This window comes from Cricetulus griseus, unplaced genomic scaffold (genome assembly GCF_003668045.3).
Source record: "Cricetulus griseus strain 17A/GY unplaced genomic scaffold, alternate assembly CriGri-PICRH-1.0 unplaced_scaffold_1, whole genome shotgun sequence".
Taxonomy (NCBI): Eukaryota; Metazoa; Chordata; class Mammalia; order Rodentia; family Cricetidae; genus Cricetulus; species Cricetulus griseus.
Genome location: NW_023276808.1, coordinates 4,059,670 through 4,080,475, shown reverse-complemented (window position 1 = coordinate 4,080,475; position 20,806 = coordinate 4,059,670). Strand labels below are relative to the sequence as shown.

At 36.9% G+C, this 20,806-nt stretch overlaps 2 protein-coding genes across 2 annotated transcripts in view; one reads left to right on the top strand and one right to left on the bottom strand.

Annotated features, from left to right (window-relative positions):
• Positions 1-20,806, bottom strand: part of LOC113838058 (mothers against decapentaplegic homolog 1-like) — a 450,092-nt gene that overhangs the window by 86,624 nt on the left and 342,662 nt on the right. The gene's annotated exons all lie outside the window — the stretch shown is intronic.
• LOC118237701 (zinc finger protein 431-like) lies at positions 4,295-7,000 on the top strand. Its single transcript, XM_027433851.2, has 3 exons — positions 4,295-4,399; positions 4,597-4,657; positions 5,773-7,000. The coding sequence occupies exons 1-3, from the start codon at positions 4,366-4,368 to the stop codon at positions 6,998-7,000; spliced, it is 1,323 nt and encodes a 440-aa protein (XP_027289652.1). The 5' UTR covers positions 4,295-4,365.

Sequence of the window (20,806 nt, the reverse complement as noted above, 5' to 3'; positions counted from 1 at the left end):
CTCCCAGGAATATCTACCAAACATACCATGACAAGGTGCAATAAGACTATGCACAAACCCCCATACAGGGCAGACCATGGTAACTCAGTAGAAGGAAGTGTCCCAAGAGCAGGAATTAGAGTCAGAGACACCACAAGAGCTACTGGTGGAATCCCACAAACAAACCAAGCCAATCAGCCAAAGCATGTTTTCATAGTTCCTGCCACAGTGAGGTTCAGTGTCCATGATAGCTGCTTCACTTTCTCTGAGCCCCAGTGAGCCTTATTATGTTCATTCTGTGTGACATGTTCTGTTTTCTGGCATTGGAAAAATGTCAAGAGAAATAGAAGGATAACACCAAATATGATTCTAAGCAATAGTGAAGAGGATATCCTAAATGCCCTTTCCTTATAATGAGATTGATAACTACCTTGTATGCCATCCTAGAGCCTTCATCAAGCAGCTGATGGAAGAAGAAATAGACACCCACAGCCAAGCAGTGAGCTGAATGCCTAAAATCCAGGTGTAGAGAGTGAGGTGTGATGAGCAATGTATTCATGACCAGGCTGGTGAAAGCCACAGAAACAGGTGACCTGAACAAGAGGGAATTGAGACTGAGAGTTCAGAACCAGCATAGGACAGAATTAGGTCCGATGAACGTGGGAGTCAGTTAGGAGAGTTGGGAAGTCTATGGGGTCTCCATTGGTGTAACAGTATTTATCTCTAGTGTATGAGTGGACATTGGGAGCCCATACCTTATAGAGGTGTATACTCTAAGCCGGGACACAATGGGGAGGGACTAGGCCCTGCCACAAACTATGACATTGATAATCCTCCATGGAAAGCCTCCCCTTTACTATTGAGCTGAAGAGGGATGGGATGGGGTTTGATATTTCATAAGGGCAGATGGGAGGGGCATGGTATTGGCACTGTATATTATGTAAGAATGTTACTAATTTAAATTTAAAAAATTAGAAACAGAAACGATCTTATTCATCATAATGTAGAACCCTTATGCTCACCAGGACTAGAGGTCTGAAGGAGTAATTTACCTTCAGAAATTCTTTGTAACCGCTCTTGATCACCTATAGGTTCTATCACAAACCTTCCACACTACATCAGCCGTGCTCACATCTAGACCTTAATGTTTGAAAAATGAAGACAATGAGTAAATATCATTTCCTGAAATTGAAAACACATATAAAGATTACAAACAGGAGACTCTGACCTCATCCTTAAAAGGAAAATAGAGCTGTGAAATTAATGTGAGGTAAATTAAAATAAAGGGTGCATTTGTTATATTTACATATTACTCAAACCTTAGATATGTTAGATATGCATTTTGTATTAAATTATGAAGTGTATACTGCAACTAAATGTCAGCTGCACAATGGAGATTATCTTCACAAACATTAAATTTGTGGACTGATGGGGTAAGGCTCAAATTCTAATGTCTATATCTTAGATACTTGTGAATAGGGCATAACAACAAATAAATCAAAAATAACTAGGTAAAATAATTTGGAAAATTTATCAGTATTTTTAACTAAAAGAGGGATTAAACTGAAAGGGTTTTGGTTTAGCAATGGAAAGTAAGGATAAACTGATGGGCAATTTTCATAGAGCATGTTGTTTTGATGCCTAAACATAAATTATTTTCATTGCTAATTAATTATTGTAATTTTTAAACCACAGATTGAGAACCACTGGTGTGACCTGTTACTTTTATTCTGTTAAATTTAACCCTTTTCGCAAGCTAATATTAAAAAGTGTGTGAAATGGATGAGTGGATAAAGTTAGTTGCTCCCGTAAGTTCCTAACTTAATTTGAATCTGTAGGACCATGTTGGGGCAAAGAGAAACTTGACTCCTCAATGTTGTCATCTGATTGACAAATACACACACACATACACACACACACACACACACACACACACACACACACACACACACACTTGTGCATATATATATATATATATATATATATATATATATATATACAGATGAATGTTTAAAATTAAAATTAAGGTGCAGTGGTTACATAATTTTTATGTGCAGCAATTGAGTGGGTAATTTAAATGTGGTGTCTACCTTCAGGAAAAGTATATAAACATGTAATGTTATTTAAAGCTGTCAGATAGCTTTATGAACTTTTTTATATACCCTCTATAAACAATGTTATGCATAATAATAAACATGAGTAGACACATACCCTTCAAAATTCAGGTTTGTCTTGCAGACTCTGCTGTCTTTGAAGAGGGTAGTGGAACTTTAATTAACATACAACTATGTTAACATAGAAGTTAACAAACATCTTCAAGACAACCCCATTGAACTAGTTCAGATCATATAAAAGAAATCTGAGAGAGTCTTTGAAGATGAGATTTTTCAGTGAGAGATGGAGATACACATATCACAAAATATTTTCTGTGACAATATATAGAAGCATCCAATGACTATCATAGAATGGGCTGCTCTGTTAATATTTTTCTACAGAAGGAGCACAACACCGTTACTCCAAAGTTCAGCATTTTATTCTCACAGGCCACTATTGTTAAGGTCATTATTGTTTGAAAAGCAGGAAACTGAGAAATCATTACTTGGATGCAGTTCAGACTGGAATATATATTTTTCTCAGATATAACCATCAATTATGCTTATGGATGAAATAGCTAAAATAAAATTAGCAATTCATTTTAGCACTTGAAAAAAACATGAGTGGAAACAAATACAATATGTTTTAACAACAAACTTAAATTTGTATCAATATACAAAAATTCTTTAAGGAAGTGTAGAAACATATACACAGTGTGCTGTAGCAGAAATTAAGTTAAATTTCTATTAATATACAAAATATTTGAGATTAATAATTATTTTATGTTATAGTATATTCAATAATCTACCCTTTTTTCATTTCTGTATTTCCCTAAACATAACATTCATACACAACTCAATAAATAATCAAAAGACTCCTGGCCCCCAACTTTTGGGAATGTAGAAGTTGTGTTCTCCAGATGCTTCCTAATTTTTGTGGATGAAGGCAACCTTTAGAAGTCCCTGAGAAAATTTGAGATCATAGTCAAGTCCTGTGAAGACCATCAGAAACTTTATTTGATATATATGGTTTGTCAAGTCTCAATGGTCTCCCATGCTCTAATCATATCTATGACAACCTGGAACAAATCTATGGTCTATTGTTTCCTGGGGAAACAAAAGCAAAATTGCTTCTACAAAGCATTTTTGATTTTCATTTGACAAGATTTTTGACTTTTTAATAGTTAAAGCATTCATAAATTATATGGACTCCTTTACATCAACAGTCCTTCTTTCAATTCCATTTACATCTGGACCTATTTTACCCTATGGATTTTAGCCTTTTTACTGCCAAAGCAAACATTAGACCACTAAGCTACACTTGGATCTTCTTCATGCTCTCTCAGTTGTCTATGTCCGCTTCTGAGTTCGTGAAAGCAAAGTCTAAAACTCACAGCCCAGTCAGAGGTAGGTCACCAAGAACTACACACTGCCTTCCTATAGCTCTAGGACTCTCATGATTGTGCTGTGACAATCATTTTAACTGTTATCATCATTACTACTTAGGGTATTGGCTGTTCAAGCGATCAACAGTAGGCAGAAACTCATTAAGGAGACATTTTTTTCACCTTTCTCAGTCCTTACATAGTAATATGGCCCCATGTTGGGTAAAAACGATTTGCTTAGTGTATTACTCCTTTAGCATTTTAGTTATTGACCTTTTGGTGAAGGCACTTCCCAGGTCATAAATTGATATAAAGAGAAATGTCCTGTACTTGGTTTATATCTAGCCAATTTTTCTTAACTTAAATGATCCCATCTGCCTTTTGCTCTGGACTTTTACCTTTCTCCATTTATGTATATCTTACTTTCCCTCAAACTTCATGACTTGCTGAGTTGCTGGATAGCTGACCCTTACCAACCTCCTCTTCTTCTCCTGTTCCTTCATCATTGCTTCCAGATTTATTCTTCTATGCATTGCATGCTTTCTTACTGAAACCACAGCCTATACTTTCTCCTAATTCACTATTGGATAAACACCTCTTCATCAGAACATCAGGTGTTGTATTCAGGCCAAGAATCACATCTTCATAGAATTAAAATAATACGACATAAACAAAAGCAAAATATAGGTACTTCATTAAACAAATATTTTATAGCATAAAATTAATACACTTTAAAATAATGTTCTACAGAAATATACATTTACAATATTATCAGTATCATGCACTCAGTTCAACACATATATGTGATATTTTAGAATGTCCTGACCTATGATGATGTGCATATCGACTTCACTTGTGAAGAGTGGACTTTGCTGGATACTTCTCAAAAGAATCTCTACAAAGATGTGATGCTGGAGACCTACAAGAACCTCAATGATATAGGTAAGAGTTAATTTTCCTTCCCATTTAAAAATTATAGGACAGCTGTTCCTTGGTTATTGGTGTTCTTCTTTAATTTGATTGAGATACAAAAAGAATGTGGTAAATAAATCAAAGTTCTAAAGTTCACTGAATACAGTAACATAATTTTTGCAAATTTTTCAATAATATAACATCCATTTTCTTTCACTAATTTTTAGGTTACATTTGGGAAGACCATACTATTGAAGAACATGGTGCAAGTTCTAAAAGACATGAAAGGTAATTTTCATTTTCAACTAATAGAAATGTGTCTCTGAAGAAATTGAAATGTTCCCTGAAGTTTGAAACAGAAACAATAATGAAGTTAAGAACAGCTTAAATTGCATTGATGATTAATAAATTCTCAGAAGATCATATAACACAATTTCAGGTAGGTGAACTGTATTTGCAAGACAATATTTTAAGAAAGGAGACAAGGAAACAATGACTTAAAAGAAACTACTAGTTGAATCATTACACCATGAGAGCTATGCTAATACGGATTATATAACTAAAGGTATACACATGGTTGATGTGATAAGTGTATCTCTAAACCTTCCATTAGGCAAATACTCCACAGAAAAGATAGTTTTACTCATGTACTTGTTTTTACTTTTGTAAGTTTAGTGACAGGGGCAATAATTGTCATCAGGCAAGGGGCAGTTATTGCAGGGAAATCCTAAAGTTGCTAATACATGTCTATAAGGAACAGAAAGTCAAACTGAATTAAATGAGGAAGACTATTTTTTGTAATCTTTACATTATTATGTATATCATGTATTAGGCATGATACAAGCCATATCAGCAAAGGTATATATAGAACATTGTATACCTCTCTTGCAGAATATTTCAAAGTCATGTAGTAGTCCCCATTTTGAGCATACTTGTGGAATTTGATTCAAGTGTACAAGTAATTTGTGTTCCAACTTCATTCATAAGACACCAAGTTCACCCTGCAGAAAAGCCGTATGTCTCTATGACTGTGTAAATACTTCTGTTTTTTCTAGTTTATTATCAAATATTGTATGACTCAAAGTATACAAAAATTAAAATATACAATGTGATAAAGCTCTGAATTTTTCCAGTTCTCTTCAGTATGTGAAAAATCTCCTGTAGAAAAAGTTTCTGAAAATGAGAACCATATAATAAAGGATTAAACCTTCACAAGTATTTTCAAAGACACAAAGAAATTCTTAAAGTGGGGGAAAAGATGAGTGTATACACAGTGATAAGATTGTAATATCTGATTCTTCTTTACAATTGAAAAAAATGTGATAATACTTCACACAGGCACCAAGATTCAACATCATGTTGAATATGGTTAAAGCATTTACATATGCCCATTTTCCTTTCAGGCATGAAACCAACCAAATTGGAGAGAAGTCTTCTCTATATACAGAATATGTTAAAGCCTTTGCATATAATAGTAATCTTCAAAGGCATAAACAAACATGCACTGGAGAGAAACCCTATGAATGTATTCACTGTTGTAAAGTCTTAGCTACACACAGTAATTTTCAAAAACATAAAAGAAAATATACTGGGGAGAAAATATATGAAAGTAATCAATATGGTAAAGCCTTTGCTAAGCACATTCAAATTGAAGGCCATAAAAGAACACATACTGGACAGAAACCCTATGAATGTAATCAGTGTGGTAAAGCTTTTCCACAACACAGTCATCTTCAAAGACATAAAAGAACACATACTGGAGAGAAACCCTATGAATGTACTCAGTGTGGTAAAGGCTTTGCCGATCCTAGTTCTCTTCGTGTGCATAAAAGAACACATACTGGAGAGAAACCCTATGAATGTACTCAGTGTGGTAAAGGCTTTGCCGATCCTAGTTCTCTTCGTGTGCATAAAAGAACACATACTGGAGAGAAACCCTATGAATGTAATCAGTGTGGTAAAGCCTTTGCTCAGCACATTCATCTTAAAAGACATAAAATTACACATACTGGAGAGAAACCCTATGAATGTAATCAGTGTGGGAAAGCCTTTGCTCAGCACATTCATCTTCAAAGACATAAAATAACACATACTAGAGAGAAACCCTATGAATGTAATCAGTGTGGGAAAGCCTTTTCTCATCAGAGTCATCTTCAAAGACATAAAAGAACACATACTGGAGAGAAACCCTATGAATGCAATCAGTGTGGTAAAGCTTTTGCACAGCACAGTCATCTTCAAAAACATAAAAGAACACGTACTGGAGAGAAACCCTATCCATGTACTCAGTGTGGTAAAGCTTTCATGTGTCACAGTCATCTTCAAAGCCATAAAAGAATACATACAGGAGAGAAACCCTATGAATGTAATCAGTGTGGTAAAGGCTTTGCTGATGCCAGTTCCCTTCTTGTGCATAAAAGAACGCATACTGGAGAGAAACCCTATGAATGTACTCAGTGTGGTAAAGCTTTTGCACAGAACAGTCATCTTCAAAGACACAAAAGAAGACATACTGGGGAGAAACCATATGAATGCAATTACTGTGGCAAAGCCTTTGCTGATCCCAGTGCCCTTTGTGTGCATAAAAGAACACATTCGGGAGAGAAACCCTATGAATGTACTCTGTGGTAAAGCCTTCATGTGTCACAGTCATCTTAAAAACCATAAACGAACACATACTGGAGAGAAGCCCTATGAATGTAACTGGTGTGGTAAAGCTTTTGCCCAGCATAGTCATCTTCAAAGACATAAAATAATACATCCTGGAGAGAAACCCTATGAATATAATCAGTGTGGTACAGCATTTTCTCGGCAGTCATCTTCAAATGCATGAAACATCACATACTGGAAAGAAACTCTATGAATGTAATCAGTGGGGAAAGGCCTTTGCAAGTCAAAGTATTCTTCAAACACATAAAAGAATACGTACTGGTAACAAAACATCTTGTCATGTAATTAGTAAGGTAAAGCTTTTGGGTGTATCAGGAGTTTTTAATATCATTACAAAAATCATTAAGCAGTGAAAGTATAAATGCAGTCAGATTGGTTTAATTTTACACCTTTTTAAAAAACTGTAAAGCCTTCAAAGTTACAATCATTTTTTCAGTACCTGATAAAGATAATGAGGGCTTCTCATGATCAAGTATTTGGTCGGATCTTTAGCCATCACACTCCCAATCAGTTATACAATAGTAATTATTTTGAAGAAGAAAATTGATAGTGACAACAATATATTCAAGCATTGTGATGTCCATTTTTATATTGTTCGTCCAGCACACTCATGGAAAAAAGGAATTTATAAACTTATGAATCCTCATGTGTAGTGTAAAAAGGCCAGCAAATAAACACACCCTGACCCAGGAAGCAGATCCATTGAAAGAAACAAGATGTGTCCCTGAAACCTTAGCCTAAGAAACACACTCTGCAATAAGAGCAAAATGGTTAAAAAAGAGCCAGTGAAATAAACACACTTTGGCACTGAAACCAAAGGCAAATAAACAAACTGTATCCCTGAGCAGCTGTGGAAAAATCCAACCAATACCTGAGCTCAAAATCAACCACTCCCCAAGCAGGAATCCAGTCAATCTCAAAGGATTTTCGATCTTGGTGATTGAAATTTTACCAATTAACAGGCTGAAAATTTTTCCCTGAAAATAACCTATCCTCCTAAGAAGACATATATAAACCCTATGCTTGTTCAGTTGTCAGCTGGCATTTTCCACACTCGTAGTGGCTGCCATTTTCCTGGATTCCTCACTCCCAAATAATTCTGTTCAATGATATTCACTTAAGAACTTCTTTGGCAAAGGGAAGATAAAACTCCAAAGTGAAGTGGAGCAGAGAAGCAAAAGAAAAATATTTTCACTTGTGCTGTAGCAGACTGCTACATTTCTGGAGCTGTTTCCCTCATAGTTGCATGAAGCAATGAAGTGACAATTTGGGCAACAGCTTAGAAGAAATGGTTATCATTGCTTGGAAACTCCCTAGTGGAGAGAGGGAGAGAGGCAATGGACACATCTGATGGTAAGCTCTCTTAGCAGAGTGGACCAAATCTGTTTTAACAATTCTCTCTCTCTGAGAGGAACAGGAGTGCTTCATCCTGCATGGAGAATACTCCCCACTGTAACACTAATTACTTCATGAGTAACCTGACTTCCATACAGTCAGGATACCTTTTTCACACATGTGTGTGATTCCAGGTTACCTTGCCTTCACAGAAGCAAATATACCCTGACATTGGACACTTAGGTTACATTTTTTCTTCAGGGCCTTAGGTATCCAGGAAATATTGCCGGCAAAGTTTCAGGAATAGCATGACTTCTGAACAGTCAGGATACCTTTCTCTCCAGAGCTGGAGGTATCCTTGACATCTTTCCATCATAGCTCTAGGTATAGACTGACTTATGACAGTTGGGAAACCTTTCTTTCCATACCTGTAACACTTGCAAAAAGATATTATTTTACTTTTTTGCATATTTTTATTTGAATTACAAACAAGGTTGTTTTACATGACAATCCCATTTCCCTTTTCCTCCTGTCCTCACCTACCACCCCAACAACTGAAACCCTACCTATCACATATCCCTTCTGCTCCCTGAATGGTGAGGCCTTCCATAGGGTGTCATCAGAGTCTATTGAATCCTTTGGGATAGGGTCTAGGCCCACGCCTGTGACACTTGAACAAAGATTTAAATGATGTTGATCACTTTTGGATTCATGCTTCTCTTCAAGTACGTGGAATAACTAATTTAGTTCTGAAATCCATGGTTTTATATTATTTTCTCTCTTGCTGTGTTATAATATATTGACCACCTTTAACAACATTTAATATGTCCTTTGGTTAACGATGGATGAAGGATCATCATGAAAGGTGCATGTCAGCTAAAGTAGGGGTCTATGATTTCACATTCTTAATGTTTGGCAAGAAGCAGAGAGTGGGGATTGATTTTGCTGATCACTGCATTTTGGCTTCTATTTTGAAATATTTGAGGTACATGCTAAAGTGTGCTGTATGTGTAGCAATCCATTCAGTGAAGTTTATTTGTTGTCCTTATATTCCTTCTGTGGCTTTTGATCATTTTGTATATTTACTTAGTGATAGGTATTTTTCTGCTACAATGTATAGATTGTTAACTGCATCATCTTAGTAGTTCAGTTTTTTTAAATATAGACGGTGTGTGATCATAATTTTCAAATAAGGATTTATGCTTTTTGAAGTGGTGGTTTGTTATTCCTGGTTAGGTTTTTCATATTTTTCAAATATCCTTCAGATTTTGTTTTGTAATATTAAAACTGCCTTGGATGTCAGAAATGATGATGGGTACATTTGAACTCATGATACTCATGTATCTGCCTCCTGAGTACAAGTCCAATTATAGATGATACATTCCCAATATTTGCTGTTTTCTCAGCATAGTTTAGCAATGTTATTGTAAACTGCTTAATAGAAGATAATATAAGAAATATTAAATTTTTCATGTGTGTATTCAAAGGAGTGTTTTCTTTAATCTGGTGGAGATATTGGTTCTGGGAATCAAAACCGGACCTTGTGGATGAGCAGTCAGTTTTCTAAATACTAAGCTTTCTAGTCCATATGAATATGTGATTAATAGTAATAAGTGTGATTGGGTGATCTAACTTCATCTTTATCTCAGCCCTGATGTCGCAGAATAAATATATGATTTATTTTATCAGAAACTAACCGAGACCTGGTACTTATGAAATTCTCCAGGATCACATCTCCAAAAATGAGGCAAAAGTACAAAATAAGTGATCAACAGTGAAACTGACCATAAAATCTTTAAGAAATGGTTGACTAACCAAAGCTACAAGAGTGAATTTCTCTCCCATATGGTAAATAGGCATCAAGGGGAGCCCACAAGCTAACATGTGAGATGTAACCTTGCTTGATTTTATACATCCTGTGAGGATAGAACACAAATTTGTAGGCATGAAGTCTGACTTGTCTGAATAGGCTCATATTCTGCTTCCCTGATACCTGTAGAGCTCTCAGTTGTGTGCAGATCTCTTGCCTTCTATCCAAACCAGTTATGACCCAAGGATGGATTAATTAACTTATGTCTTCACCACTGTTCCAAATAGTATCAGGCATGTATCATCTCAATAGTTTTCTGTCCAAAACAGCATGTTCAATTCTGAAAACAAAACACACAACAAACAGAAATTGACTCGGCAGACTTTATTCAAACATTTGTACATACTTAATTCAAACATACTTAACAGAAAGAAGAATGGAAAAAAACTGGGAAAAAGAGGGAAATGGATACAATGTAATTTAAATAAAATGTATAACAATAAATGTTAAATAAAAATGTGGCTAGAGAGTGAGCTTAGAAATTAAGAGCACTGGGTATTGTTGCATTGGAAAGAGGTTATATTACTATGAACACTGGTTCATCTCCATTTCCTGTAACTTCAGTTCCAAGCGAACTTATTCCCTCTTCCTGCCTCTGCAGGTACTGCACACATCCAAAAATCAGTAAGCACACATATACATGAACAAAAGATTAAAAATAAAATTCTTTCTGCTCACTCATAGAAGCAGATGTGGCCTTCCTCTGAGCGAGCTTGCTCAGAGGAAAAGTATCCATGATCTGAGGAAAGAATAGCTCAGAATAGCTATTCATTTAAGAATATCAGAGTGTGCATAAGTGTTTCCCATTTTTTTTAAAAAAATTGAGTTCAATGTGCTTTCATGTATGAGGATTGTGGCACTACATATATTTTAAATGTATCTTTTACAGCATGTATCATAGTCTATCATAATACATTTTGCTTTATGATATATTTATATTTAGATCATAAGGCATAATCTGAAAGATAGTTTTGCTCTGTAAATCTCCATGAGCCAAAATGGTTAGATTTACAAACTTCTATCCCTATTTAAATTTTACAAAGCATAACCTCAGGCCAAAGCTAAATGAGACTTAAGGATGGCAGATGCTAGTATTCAGCTGTCTGTACTGGCCTATCCTTGGGGTTCTCACAGGAACAGCTGCAGCCACTAAGAGGGCCACCTCTTTATTTTCACTATGTCCCTTTTAAAAGTTCCCTGCCCTGACACCCATAGATATACACTGAACTGAACTCTGGAACTTAGTAGCAGAGGGGGAGGAATGAAGATCAAAGGGGTCGTCGGTACCAGGCTGGTGAAACCCACAGAAACAGCTGGCCTCTACAAGGGGCAGCACATGGACCCCAGACCTGGCAGGCCATCACAGACCCCTGAACATGAATGTCAATTAGGAGCTCTCCACACTCTAGGGGGCCCCTGATAGTGGATTAGGATTTTTCTCTGGTGTAAGAAGGGACTTTGAGAGCCCATCCCACATGAAGGGCTGCACTCTCGGCCTGTACACATGGGGGCTAGGCCTGGCCCAGGATGCCATGTTAGAATTTGGGACGCCCCCATTGAGGGTCCTAACCTGCCTGGGGAGTGGAAGGTGGATAGGCTGGGGGTAAGTGGGGGAAAGGAAGAGGAATGGCGAGGGGAGGGAGAGGGAGAAGGGATTGACATGTGAAGCATGTTTGTTTCTAATTTGAATTAATAAAAAAAGAAGCAAGAAAATGTGCCCTGCCCAAATCCCATCCTGCTCTCTGTTTCTCTCCCTACCTGTGTCTTTTCCTCTCTCTCTCTCTCTCTCTCTCTCTCTCTCTCTCTCTCTTTTCTCTCTCTGTCTCTCTCTCTCTCTGTATCTCTGCCCCCCTTTCCTCTCTCCTGTTGCTCTGTCCGTGAAGGCTGTACCCTCCCCTCTGTTTCCCCTTTTTATGATCCCTTTTCCTAATTAAAAAAAACAACTCTGTTTGAACCCTGTCAGATGGCGTCTTTCTTTTGAGCACTGCTTTACTTAAATTACAACACCTTGTGTGGAATGCAAAATCTTTGCCAGGATGGCTCCTCCTTTAACATTCACCACCACTAGATACATGCTGTTAAAGAAAGGATTTGTGTTTATTAAACATTTAATGGTTTAGAATGATTGATCCACAAAAAGCCATATTAATTCTAGAAGAGAAGTACCTGCAGCCTTGTAGAAAATGTTTCTAAGACAAACTTTCTTATGTTGGATCAGGTAGCCTTCATCCCACTTCATTGCCACCCCTCCCAGGACAATATCTTTGTCCTTATGTTTAAGCCAAAAACATCATTCATTAAAAATTCAACCACCAGTGAGTTTTAAAATTACAAATTTCAGTCATGAAGTCAACTGTCCATCTCAGTAACAGGAAAATTATTTGTGTGTGGAGCATGGCTTCTACTTTTAGACCAGAATAGGAGGGATAGTTTATTGTCTATGCTGTAGTGGGAAACAGGGCAGAGAAACAACAGCTTGGGTGACCATTATGAAATAGCAATTAATAGCAATTGATTGTGACAGAAAAACTGATTTTGTAATTTCCCAGCATGTATTGATCTACATAATGTGAGTGAATGTCGCCCAGATTTGGGTATTCAATTTTGGAAAGTTAGCTTCAACCAGTGAAAATTGCATTTCCAACAAGGAAGCTCTCCTTTGTAGATATTTTCAATATTGCTTTTCATGGTTATATCCATCAGCCTTAGCTGTGTGTGTTGTGTCACAGATCTTATCAGCTAGCCTTGCACATAGTGACATGGTAAAATAATATATTATTCATTCAATTTCCTCTACCAGGGAACTGTTTTCTCATTTTGGGGGCATCGAGACAGGGTTTCCATGTAGCTTTGCAGGATGTCCTGGAACTCACCCTGTGGGCCAGGTTGGCCTCAGAATCACAAACATTCACCTGCCTCCTCTCACTCCTCAGTGATAGGATGGAAGTCATGTACCAGGAACACCTGTCTGTCTGTCCTCCTCCTCCTTCTTCTTCTTCTTCTTTTTCTTCTTCTTCTTCTTCTTCTTCTTCTTCTTCTTCTTCTTCTTCTTCTTCTTCTTCTTCTTCTTCTTCTTTCTCCTCCTCCTCCTCCTCCTCCTCCTCCTCCTCCTCATCCTCCTCCTTCTTCTTCTTCTTCTTCTTCTTCTTCTTCTTCTTCTTCTTCTTCTTCTTCTCCTTCTAGATTTTATGTATTTATTATGTATATAGTCTTCTGCCTGCATGTGAACAGAGGGCACCAGATCTCATTCAAGGTGGTTTTGAGCCACCATGTGGTTGCTGGGAATTGAACTCAGGACCTCTGAAAAAACAGTCAGTGCTCTTAACTGCTGAGCCATCTATACAGTCCTGTTTTCTTCTTCTTAAAGAATATGCATACACTTGTGGCCTTTTAATTACATTCATCTTTTTAAAAACAATTATATCCTATTGCTTCCAGGACATTAGGAATAGATTTCCTGGTGTCCAGGAATGGAAGAAATTTACTAAGATACAAATTTCCCAGACTCGAGCCCTGTCAACCCCTAGCTTTGAAGGTCAGAGCTGTGATGACCGGTGTCACCTTAGTCATTTGATCCCTGCTCATCTAGTATTGTAGTGTGCTTCTCTAATGCATCTAATATGAGCCATGTGGGTTACCATAAGCCATGCCATGGTGAGTGAGGGAGCTGAACTGTCAGATCTGCTGGAGTTCAATGGATCATGAGACAGCCTGATTCAGTTAGTCCATGTGTTCACCTGGGCAGTATGTGTTCACCTGGGCAGTGGCCCTTTCCTGTAAACATCTCTTGAGTGTGCATTCACTAGGATGATGGAGATTTTGTATGCCTGTCTATGGGAGTTGTGGTATTTATAATATCACTATCCTGTGTAAAGACACAGGCATTGCTTTTGTTGTGCACTACCAAGACAGATTAGAAAACTAAAGGCCTGGTTTGCAGAAATACTCAACGTTTCATTTTTTTGTGATCAGTTCTACAGATATTTTAGAATCTTGTAGAAAGTAGAAAATGGGGGAAATCCTTCAGAAATACTTGGTTAGAATTCGTTAACTTTCCTCTTCCACCAGCCACATTGTCCTAATTCAGAGAAATATTTTTTGGTGAAAAAATAGAATTTCTGAGCTGCAGAAGTTCCTTTGCTGTTTATGGTACTGGGTAGCTAGATAGGCAGATTCCGCATCTAGTGCCATATTCCAATAATAATATTAATCTCTCTCTCCTACCATTTTTTCACAAATGCTGTACACATTATTCATTGTATATTTGTGATACGTACAAGAGTTACATTATTTGTACCATATTTTTTTAATCCTATTGAGAATTCTGTGTTTTTCTACAGGGCACATACATTTGGAATCAGCTTTCCTATTATAATTTGTTGAGAATTTTGTATCTGGAATTTCCAGATGAGTAATTTATTCTGTAAATATACCCAACAGCATTTTGTTGTTGTTTTTAAAAATACATAATTTAATACTGTTCTTTGCAAATGTATTAAAGGGCAAAATACACTATTATAAGTAATTATTGTTTAGCAAACTACAGTAAATATGTGTAACTGAAACTGATTTGAGATAATGTATAAAGAAATAGAAAGAGGTCAGGAATATTGTTTAGAGACACAGAATACATTGTTAAGTTCACATAAGTGATATAATTTATAATTTGATTGGGAAACAGTGTGAGAGTAAAACTTGCTCCAGAATTGAACAATTAATCTGCATGTGAGATGGGATTTTGGAGTGACATTCAAAATAATCTCTGATAGCAGTAGGTTGGGATTTTCTGACAGATATCAACTGTATTTAGTTAAAGCCATGTTCCTTGTAAGAGTTGATAAAAACTTGCACATATTTAATGTATGGATTCCTATTAATTTGGACATATTACCTACATCCAATCAATCCCATTACTAAAAACAAATAAGTAAATCATGTTCTCCTGACATTCCCTTTCTACCCATGTTTTCACGTGTGTCTAAAGTAGATCAAGTTATCATAAATTGACAGAATTTCAATGGATCCCAGCAATCTCCTCAGTATATTTCCTGTACATTTAAATTTAGTATCAAGAATTATCAGAAGCCTGGTGTTGGTGGCACACACCTTTAATCCCAGCACTTGGGAGGCAGAGGCAGGAGGATCTCTGTGAGTTGTAGGCCAGACTAGTCTACAGAGCAAGTTCCAGGACAACCTCCAAAGCAATAAGAAGAAACTCTGTCTCAAAAAAAAAACAAAAAAAATATCAGAAACCTTATGCTCATGGAAATTATATTCATGGAGACATAAGTATGAAAATTACCTATATTTTTACTTGATGAGAACAAGTTTGGGATCTCAAATAACATAGTGCTAAATGAATGAAGATAATAGCAGTGGTTAAAAGATTATACACTTATAAAAGATTATTCACAGTCAGAATTTTATTAGTCTTGAAACTGCATATTGTAGATTAAGCTATGGCAACCCACTTCTTTCTCCCAACTGATTTTCTAAATTTTATCTTTAAAGCACTCTAATTTGTCAGATGGAATTAAGAGCCCCAGCCCATGCATATATTATACAGGTAAATACAGAAAATGAAAGACAGAAAGATCATAGAAACTAGTAAAAGCAATCACCCTCAGAAGGTTTTCCTAACATTCATTTAGTTGGTATTTGGAGAAGAATGACCAGATGACAAGCTTTTGGTAGCAAGAGTTGTTATAGACATGAGAGGCAAATCTGCTACTATCTCTGCATTTCCTTCAAGGCTGTTGTTATGTACACTTTTGTTTCTGATTTTGTTGCTTTGGGTATTATCTCTCTGCCTGCTAGTTAGTTTGGATAAGGATTTATTTATGTTGTTGAGTTTCTAAAAGAATCACATATTTGTAGTGATAGCTTTGTTGCTATATAATTGATTTCAGACCTCAGTTTGATTACTTCCCGCCAATTACTCATCTTATGTGTGTCTGCTTTTTTTTGTTGCAGACTTTTCAAGTGTGCTGTTGGGATCGCTACAATTTTTTGAGGCCCACAGTGTTATGAACTTTCTTCTTAGCACAGCTTTCATAGTGTCCCATAATTTTGGGTATGTCATGCATCATATTCATTGAATTCTATGAAGTTTTTAACTTTTAATTTCTTACTTACCCAGTATAACTCAGGAGAGAGTTGCTCTGGGTTTGGGTGAAATTTTCTGTAGATATATTTTAGGTACATTTGAGTCATAATGTCTGTTAGTTCAATTATTTATCTGTTAAGTTTCTGGCTGGATGAACAGTCCATTGGTGAGAGCAGGTTATTGAAGTCTTTCACTATTATTGTGTGGGACTCAAGGAATGATTTAAGGTGTAGGAATTTTTTTTTTTTACAAATGTGGGTACCCTTACATTTAGGATAAAAATGTTCAGGACTGAGACATAACCTTGGTAGATTCTTCCTTTGATGACTATGAAAAGCGTATCTCATTTTTTATTAATTTTGTTGGAAATCTCATTGTTGAATATTAGTAGAGCAACACCTGCTTGCTTCTTGATACCATTTCTTTGGAAAATCTTTTTCTATCTCTTTAATCTGAGGTATCTCTGTCTTGGGTAATGAGGTATGTTTCTTGTACACAGGAGAATGTTGGATCCTGTTTTTGTTTCTAATTTGTTAACCTGTGTCTTTATTAGTGAATGGAGTCCATTGATAGTGAGGGATAGAATTGATCTGTGATCTCTAATTCCTGTTATTTTGTTGGTTGTTGTAGTGTTTCTGTGTGTTTCCTTTGTTTGGGTTTTGCTGGTGTGGGCTTAGCTATTTCCTGGGCATTTATGAGTGTAGTTAACTTTGAGAAGTTGGAGTTTTCATTCCAACACCTTCTGTAGGGCTTGGTTTGTGTATAGATAATGTTTACATTTGACTTAGTCATGACAGTTTTGTTGGATGTACTAGTCTTGGCTGACATTTGTGGTGTCTTGGATTCTGCAAGACATCATTCCAAGCCTTTTTGTATTCTAGGGACTGTGATGAGAGGTCAGATGTGATACAAATAAGTCTTATTTAATAATTTACTTGCCTTTTCCCCCTTGTTGCTATTAATATTCTTTTTTTTGTTCTGTATGTTCAGTGTTTGCATATTATATGGTTAGTAGATTTTCTTTTCTAATCCAATTTACTTGGTGTTCTGTAAGCTTCATGTACTTTTAAAGGCATGTCCTTATTTAGGTTGGGAACTCACTCTGTAGACAAGTCTGCCCTCACACACACAGAGATGCACCTTCCTCTGCCTCTTGAGTGCTGGAATTAAACGCATGCACCACTACCACCTGACTCTCCCCATTTTTCTATTTCTATTGCACATATGTCTGATAGCTTCCTGTTTCCTGGATACTTTGTGGTAAGAATTTTTCAGATTTAACAGTTTCTTTGACTGAATTCATTTTCTCTATTGTGTTTTCATGGCCTGGGATGCTCCCTTTCATATTTTGTATTCTGTTAGTCTTGCTTGAGTCTGTAGTTCCTGTTCACTTACCAAGATTTTCAATTTCCTGGATTCCCTCCATCTGTGTTTTCTTTATTGATTGTATTTTCATTTCACATCTTAAAGTATTTGTTTGCTTTGTCTTGGTTTTCTTTTAGGAAATGATTGATTTCTTCCAATTTTATGTCTTTTCCTGAATTTCTTTATGGGGTTTGTTCATGTTCTCTTTAAGGGCCTCTGTCATCTTAATAAATTATTCCTTAAGGTCATTTCCTTATGCTTCAGTTTTGTTGGATTGTTCAGGTCTTGCTGTTATAGAATAGCTAAGCTCTACTCATTTCATATTGCATTTCATAATATTAATGGTGTTCATACCCTATCATTGCCATCTGGATTCTGGGTGATATTATTGCTAGGTGTTGATTCCTGTGTTTGTCTTTGTGAGACGGGTGATTTTTCTTTGGTTTTTTCTTTCATCTCTGTTCTTCTGAAATAAATGACCAGGAGTTCTGGTGATTAATGGTTTTCTGGTTCATTAATGTGTCCCCTCTGGATTTCTTGGAAATAGGGATCCTTAGAATTGGCCAGGCATTTTCGAATGTCAAATTCCTTTTCAAAAGTTGTAAACCAGGATATGGAGGCTAGAAAAGAGAGTACACACTGGGGACCTTATATCTGGTTTGGTCTCTTGTTTCCCTAATAACAGCATGGCCTCCAGTACAGTTGCCATTGCTAGGTACCTTAGATTGTGTCTGTGCTCCAGAAAGGCTGAATACTTCCAAAGATTTGAATTGAGAATTCCTATATCTGGCCTGGCCTCTTGTATAGCAGAAGCCTTCCAAATTAGTAGATGAAGATATACAGCCATGGTTTGAGGGTGGGGCACTGAGGGCCAGTCTGGGATTTTGTTGCAGATGTACATGTGTTTAGTTTATGTGGAACAGTATCTTCCATGAGGTTCCTAGGGCAGCTTCACCTCCCTCCAGAGCTGTGGGGCTGAGTTTGCCACCAAATGAACAGCCTGCACGGTGCTGCTGGGTGTTCTTTAGAGAGTGTATTGCCTGTGGTTCCTTGAAACTGGTGTATCTTTCAAATAGCTAAACATTTCCAGAAGTAGTAGGCTGCAACATGGGTCTCGAGGGAGGAGGTGCAGTCTAAGGTTGTTGAATCAGATAAAAGTGGTTTACTGTATGGTGGGCAGGGTCTGTCTTTTTGTCCAGAAGAAAACTCTGGCCTCCAATACAGATGCTGCAGTCTGGGAGAACTAGTGTAGGGTCCAGGGTAGTGAGTTCATTCTGAGGATGCTAGGCAGGATTGTAGCAATGATGTTGGGTGGTGTGCAGTGTCTGTCTTTGGGTCTTGATGACTTTTCTGGCCTCCAATAAAGATACCACAGTCTGGGTGAACTAGTATGGAATCCAGGGTAGTGAATACATTCTGAGGGTGTTGGGCAGGATTTCAGGAGTGTTATCGTGTGGACTATGTCTTATGTGGACTTCATAGATCCAGTCTAGCCTCTGGTAAAGTGTGCATATTCTTCCAAAGATTTTAAACAGTGATGGACCATGGGTAGGGTGTGGAGGATTGGTGTGGAGTGTGCAGTCTGTGATATTTGGGCAAGCTTAAAAGGGGATTTGTGGGTGGTGGGTAATGTCATGCCTGCATACCGTACATCTGATTACTAATGCATCAATTTCTCAAGAATAATGTATTTACTCTTCCTTATTATTTAGGTCTTTTTTGCTGTTGCTGTTCTCACAGTTAATATGTAAAAGACATGTAGCTTATCAGATAAAAAGTACTATGAGGACTGTCCAGGTCACTTAACAAGTATTTAGTTTGGAGGTGACTTGAAACCGGATAACAACACTCAAATTGGGAGGCTCATACCACCTGTGACTCCAAATACAGGGAAACTAACACACTCCTCTCTGGTGTGTAACCTATGTACTCATGGAAGATATTCTCTCACACATCCAAATTGATGCATAAACCTGGGGATAAACTTGTTTCAAAAATTTTGTGTGTTATAAAGCAGATAGAGGAAAAATGCTTTACATGGTGTATAATACAAATTATTCAGTGATTCTCTAAAACATGTTCATCTTGCACTTGCTTTGAAAAGTTTTCATTTCCTCACTCTGATGCAGATTTACATTCAATCCACAATTGTAGAAAACAAAATGTTATCTATGTTATCCTAACAGATATTGTTTTCTTTATCATATGGGAATGAAATGCATTTGGCAGTCAAAGCTACTTTCTACAATGTTGAAACAGCAGAATGCATTTTGTCAAACTCTTCCTGTCTGGTGAAACAGTTATCCAAACCCAAAATATTTTCTCCTACTGGCAATCGAGGAATCTGGAGTTTACAATGTGAGCACTTGCCAGTGATCTCTTTGTTTTTTTTTTTTTTTTTTTGACTCTAATCTTGTCATTCTTACTTAAAGGACAGTTTAATAATTATAGGTATTTTATTCTCATATATCAAACAAAGATTTCTAAGGAAGGAAACAGGTCAGTGGTAGATCAACTGCCTGGCATGAGCACAGTGTGGATTTTACTCTAAGAAGAAAATTGTCTAGAATTATGGGGAATCTAAGATATGATAACATCATGATTATATAAACAAATAAGCTTTTTGAAAGAAATGCTGAGTAATAATGATTATTTAAATTAATTCCTGTAGACAGGGGGCCAAAGGACAAAAACTTTATGGTATATTCCAGTCTATACCATCCATCCAGCAGCTGGTGGAAGCAGAAGGAGACACCCACAGCTAAACACTGAACTGATCTGGAATCCAGTTGCAGAGAAGGAGGAATGATGAGCAAAGGGGTTAAGAGTGGGCTGGAGAAACCCACAGAATCAGCTGACCTGTATAAGAGAGAACTTTTTGTCTCCAGACTGTTATCTGGAAAACCAGCATGGGACTGATACAGACCCCAAGAACATGGGTGTCCATGAGAAGGCTTTGGAAATCTATGGGGCCTCTTGTAGTAGATCAGTACTTATCCCTACCCTAGGAATGGACTTTGGGAACCCATTCTAGATAGAGGTATGCTTCCTGAGCCTAAACACATGGGTGATGGCCTTGGCCATATCCCAT

Coding starts and splice junctions, on each gene's coding strand:
- LOC118237701 (XM_027433851.2), top strand. CDS start 4,366: ATGCTGGAGACCTACAAGAACCTCAATGATATAG. Junction 4,400..4,596: donor CAAGAACCTCAATGATATAG/GTAAGAGTTAAT, acceptor ACTAATTTTTAG/GTTACATTTGGGAAGACCAT. Junction 4,658..5,772: donor AGTTCTAAAAGACATGAAAG/GTAATTTTCATT, acceptor TTTTCCTTTCAG/GCATGAAACCAACCAAATTG.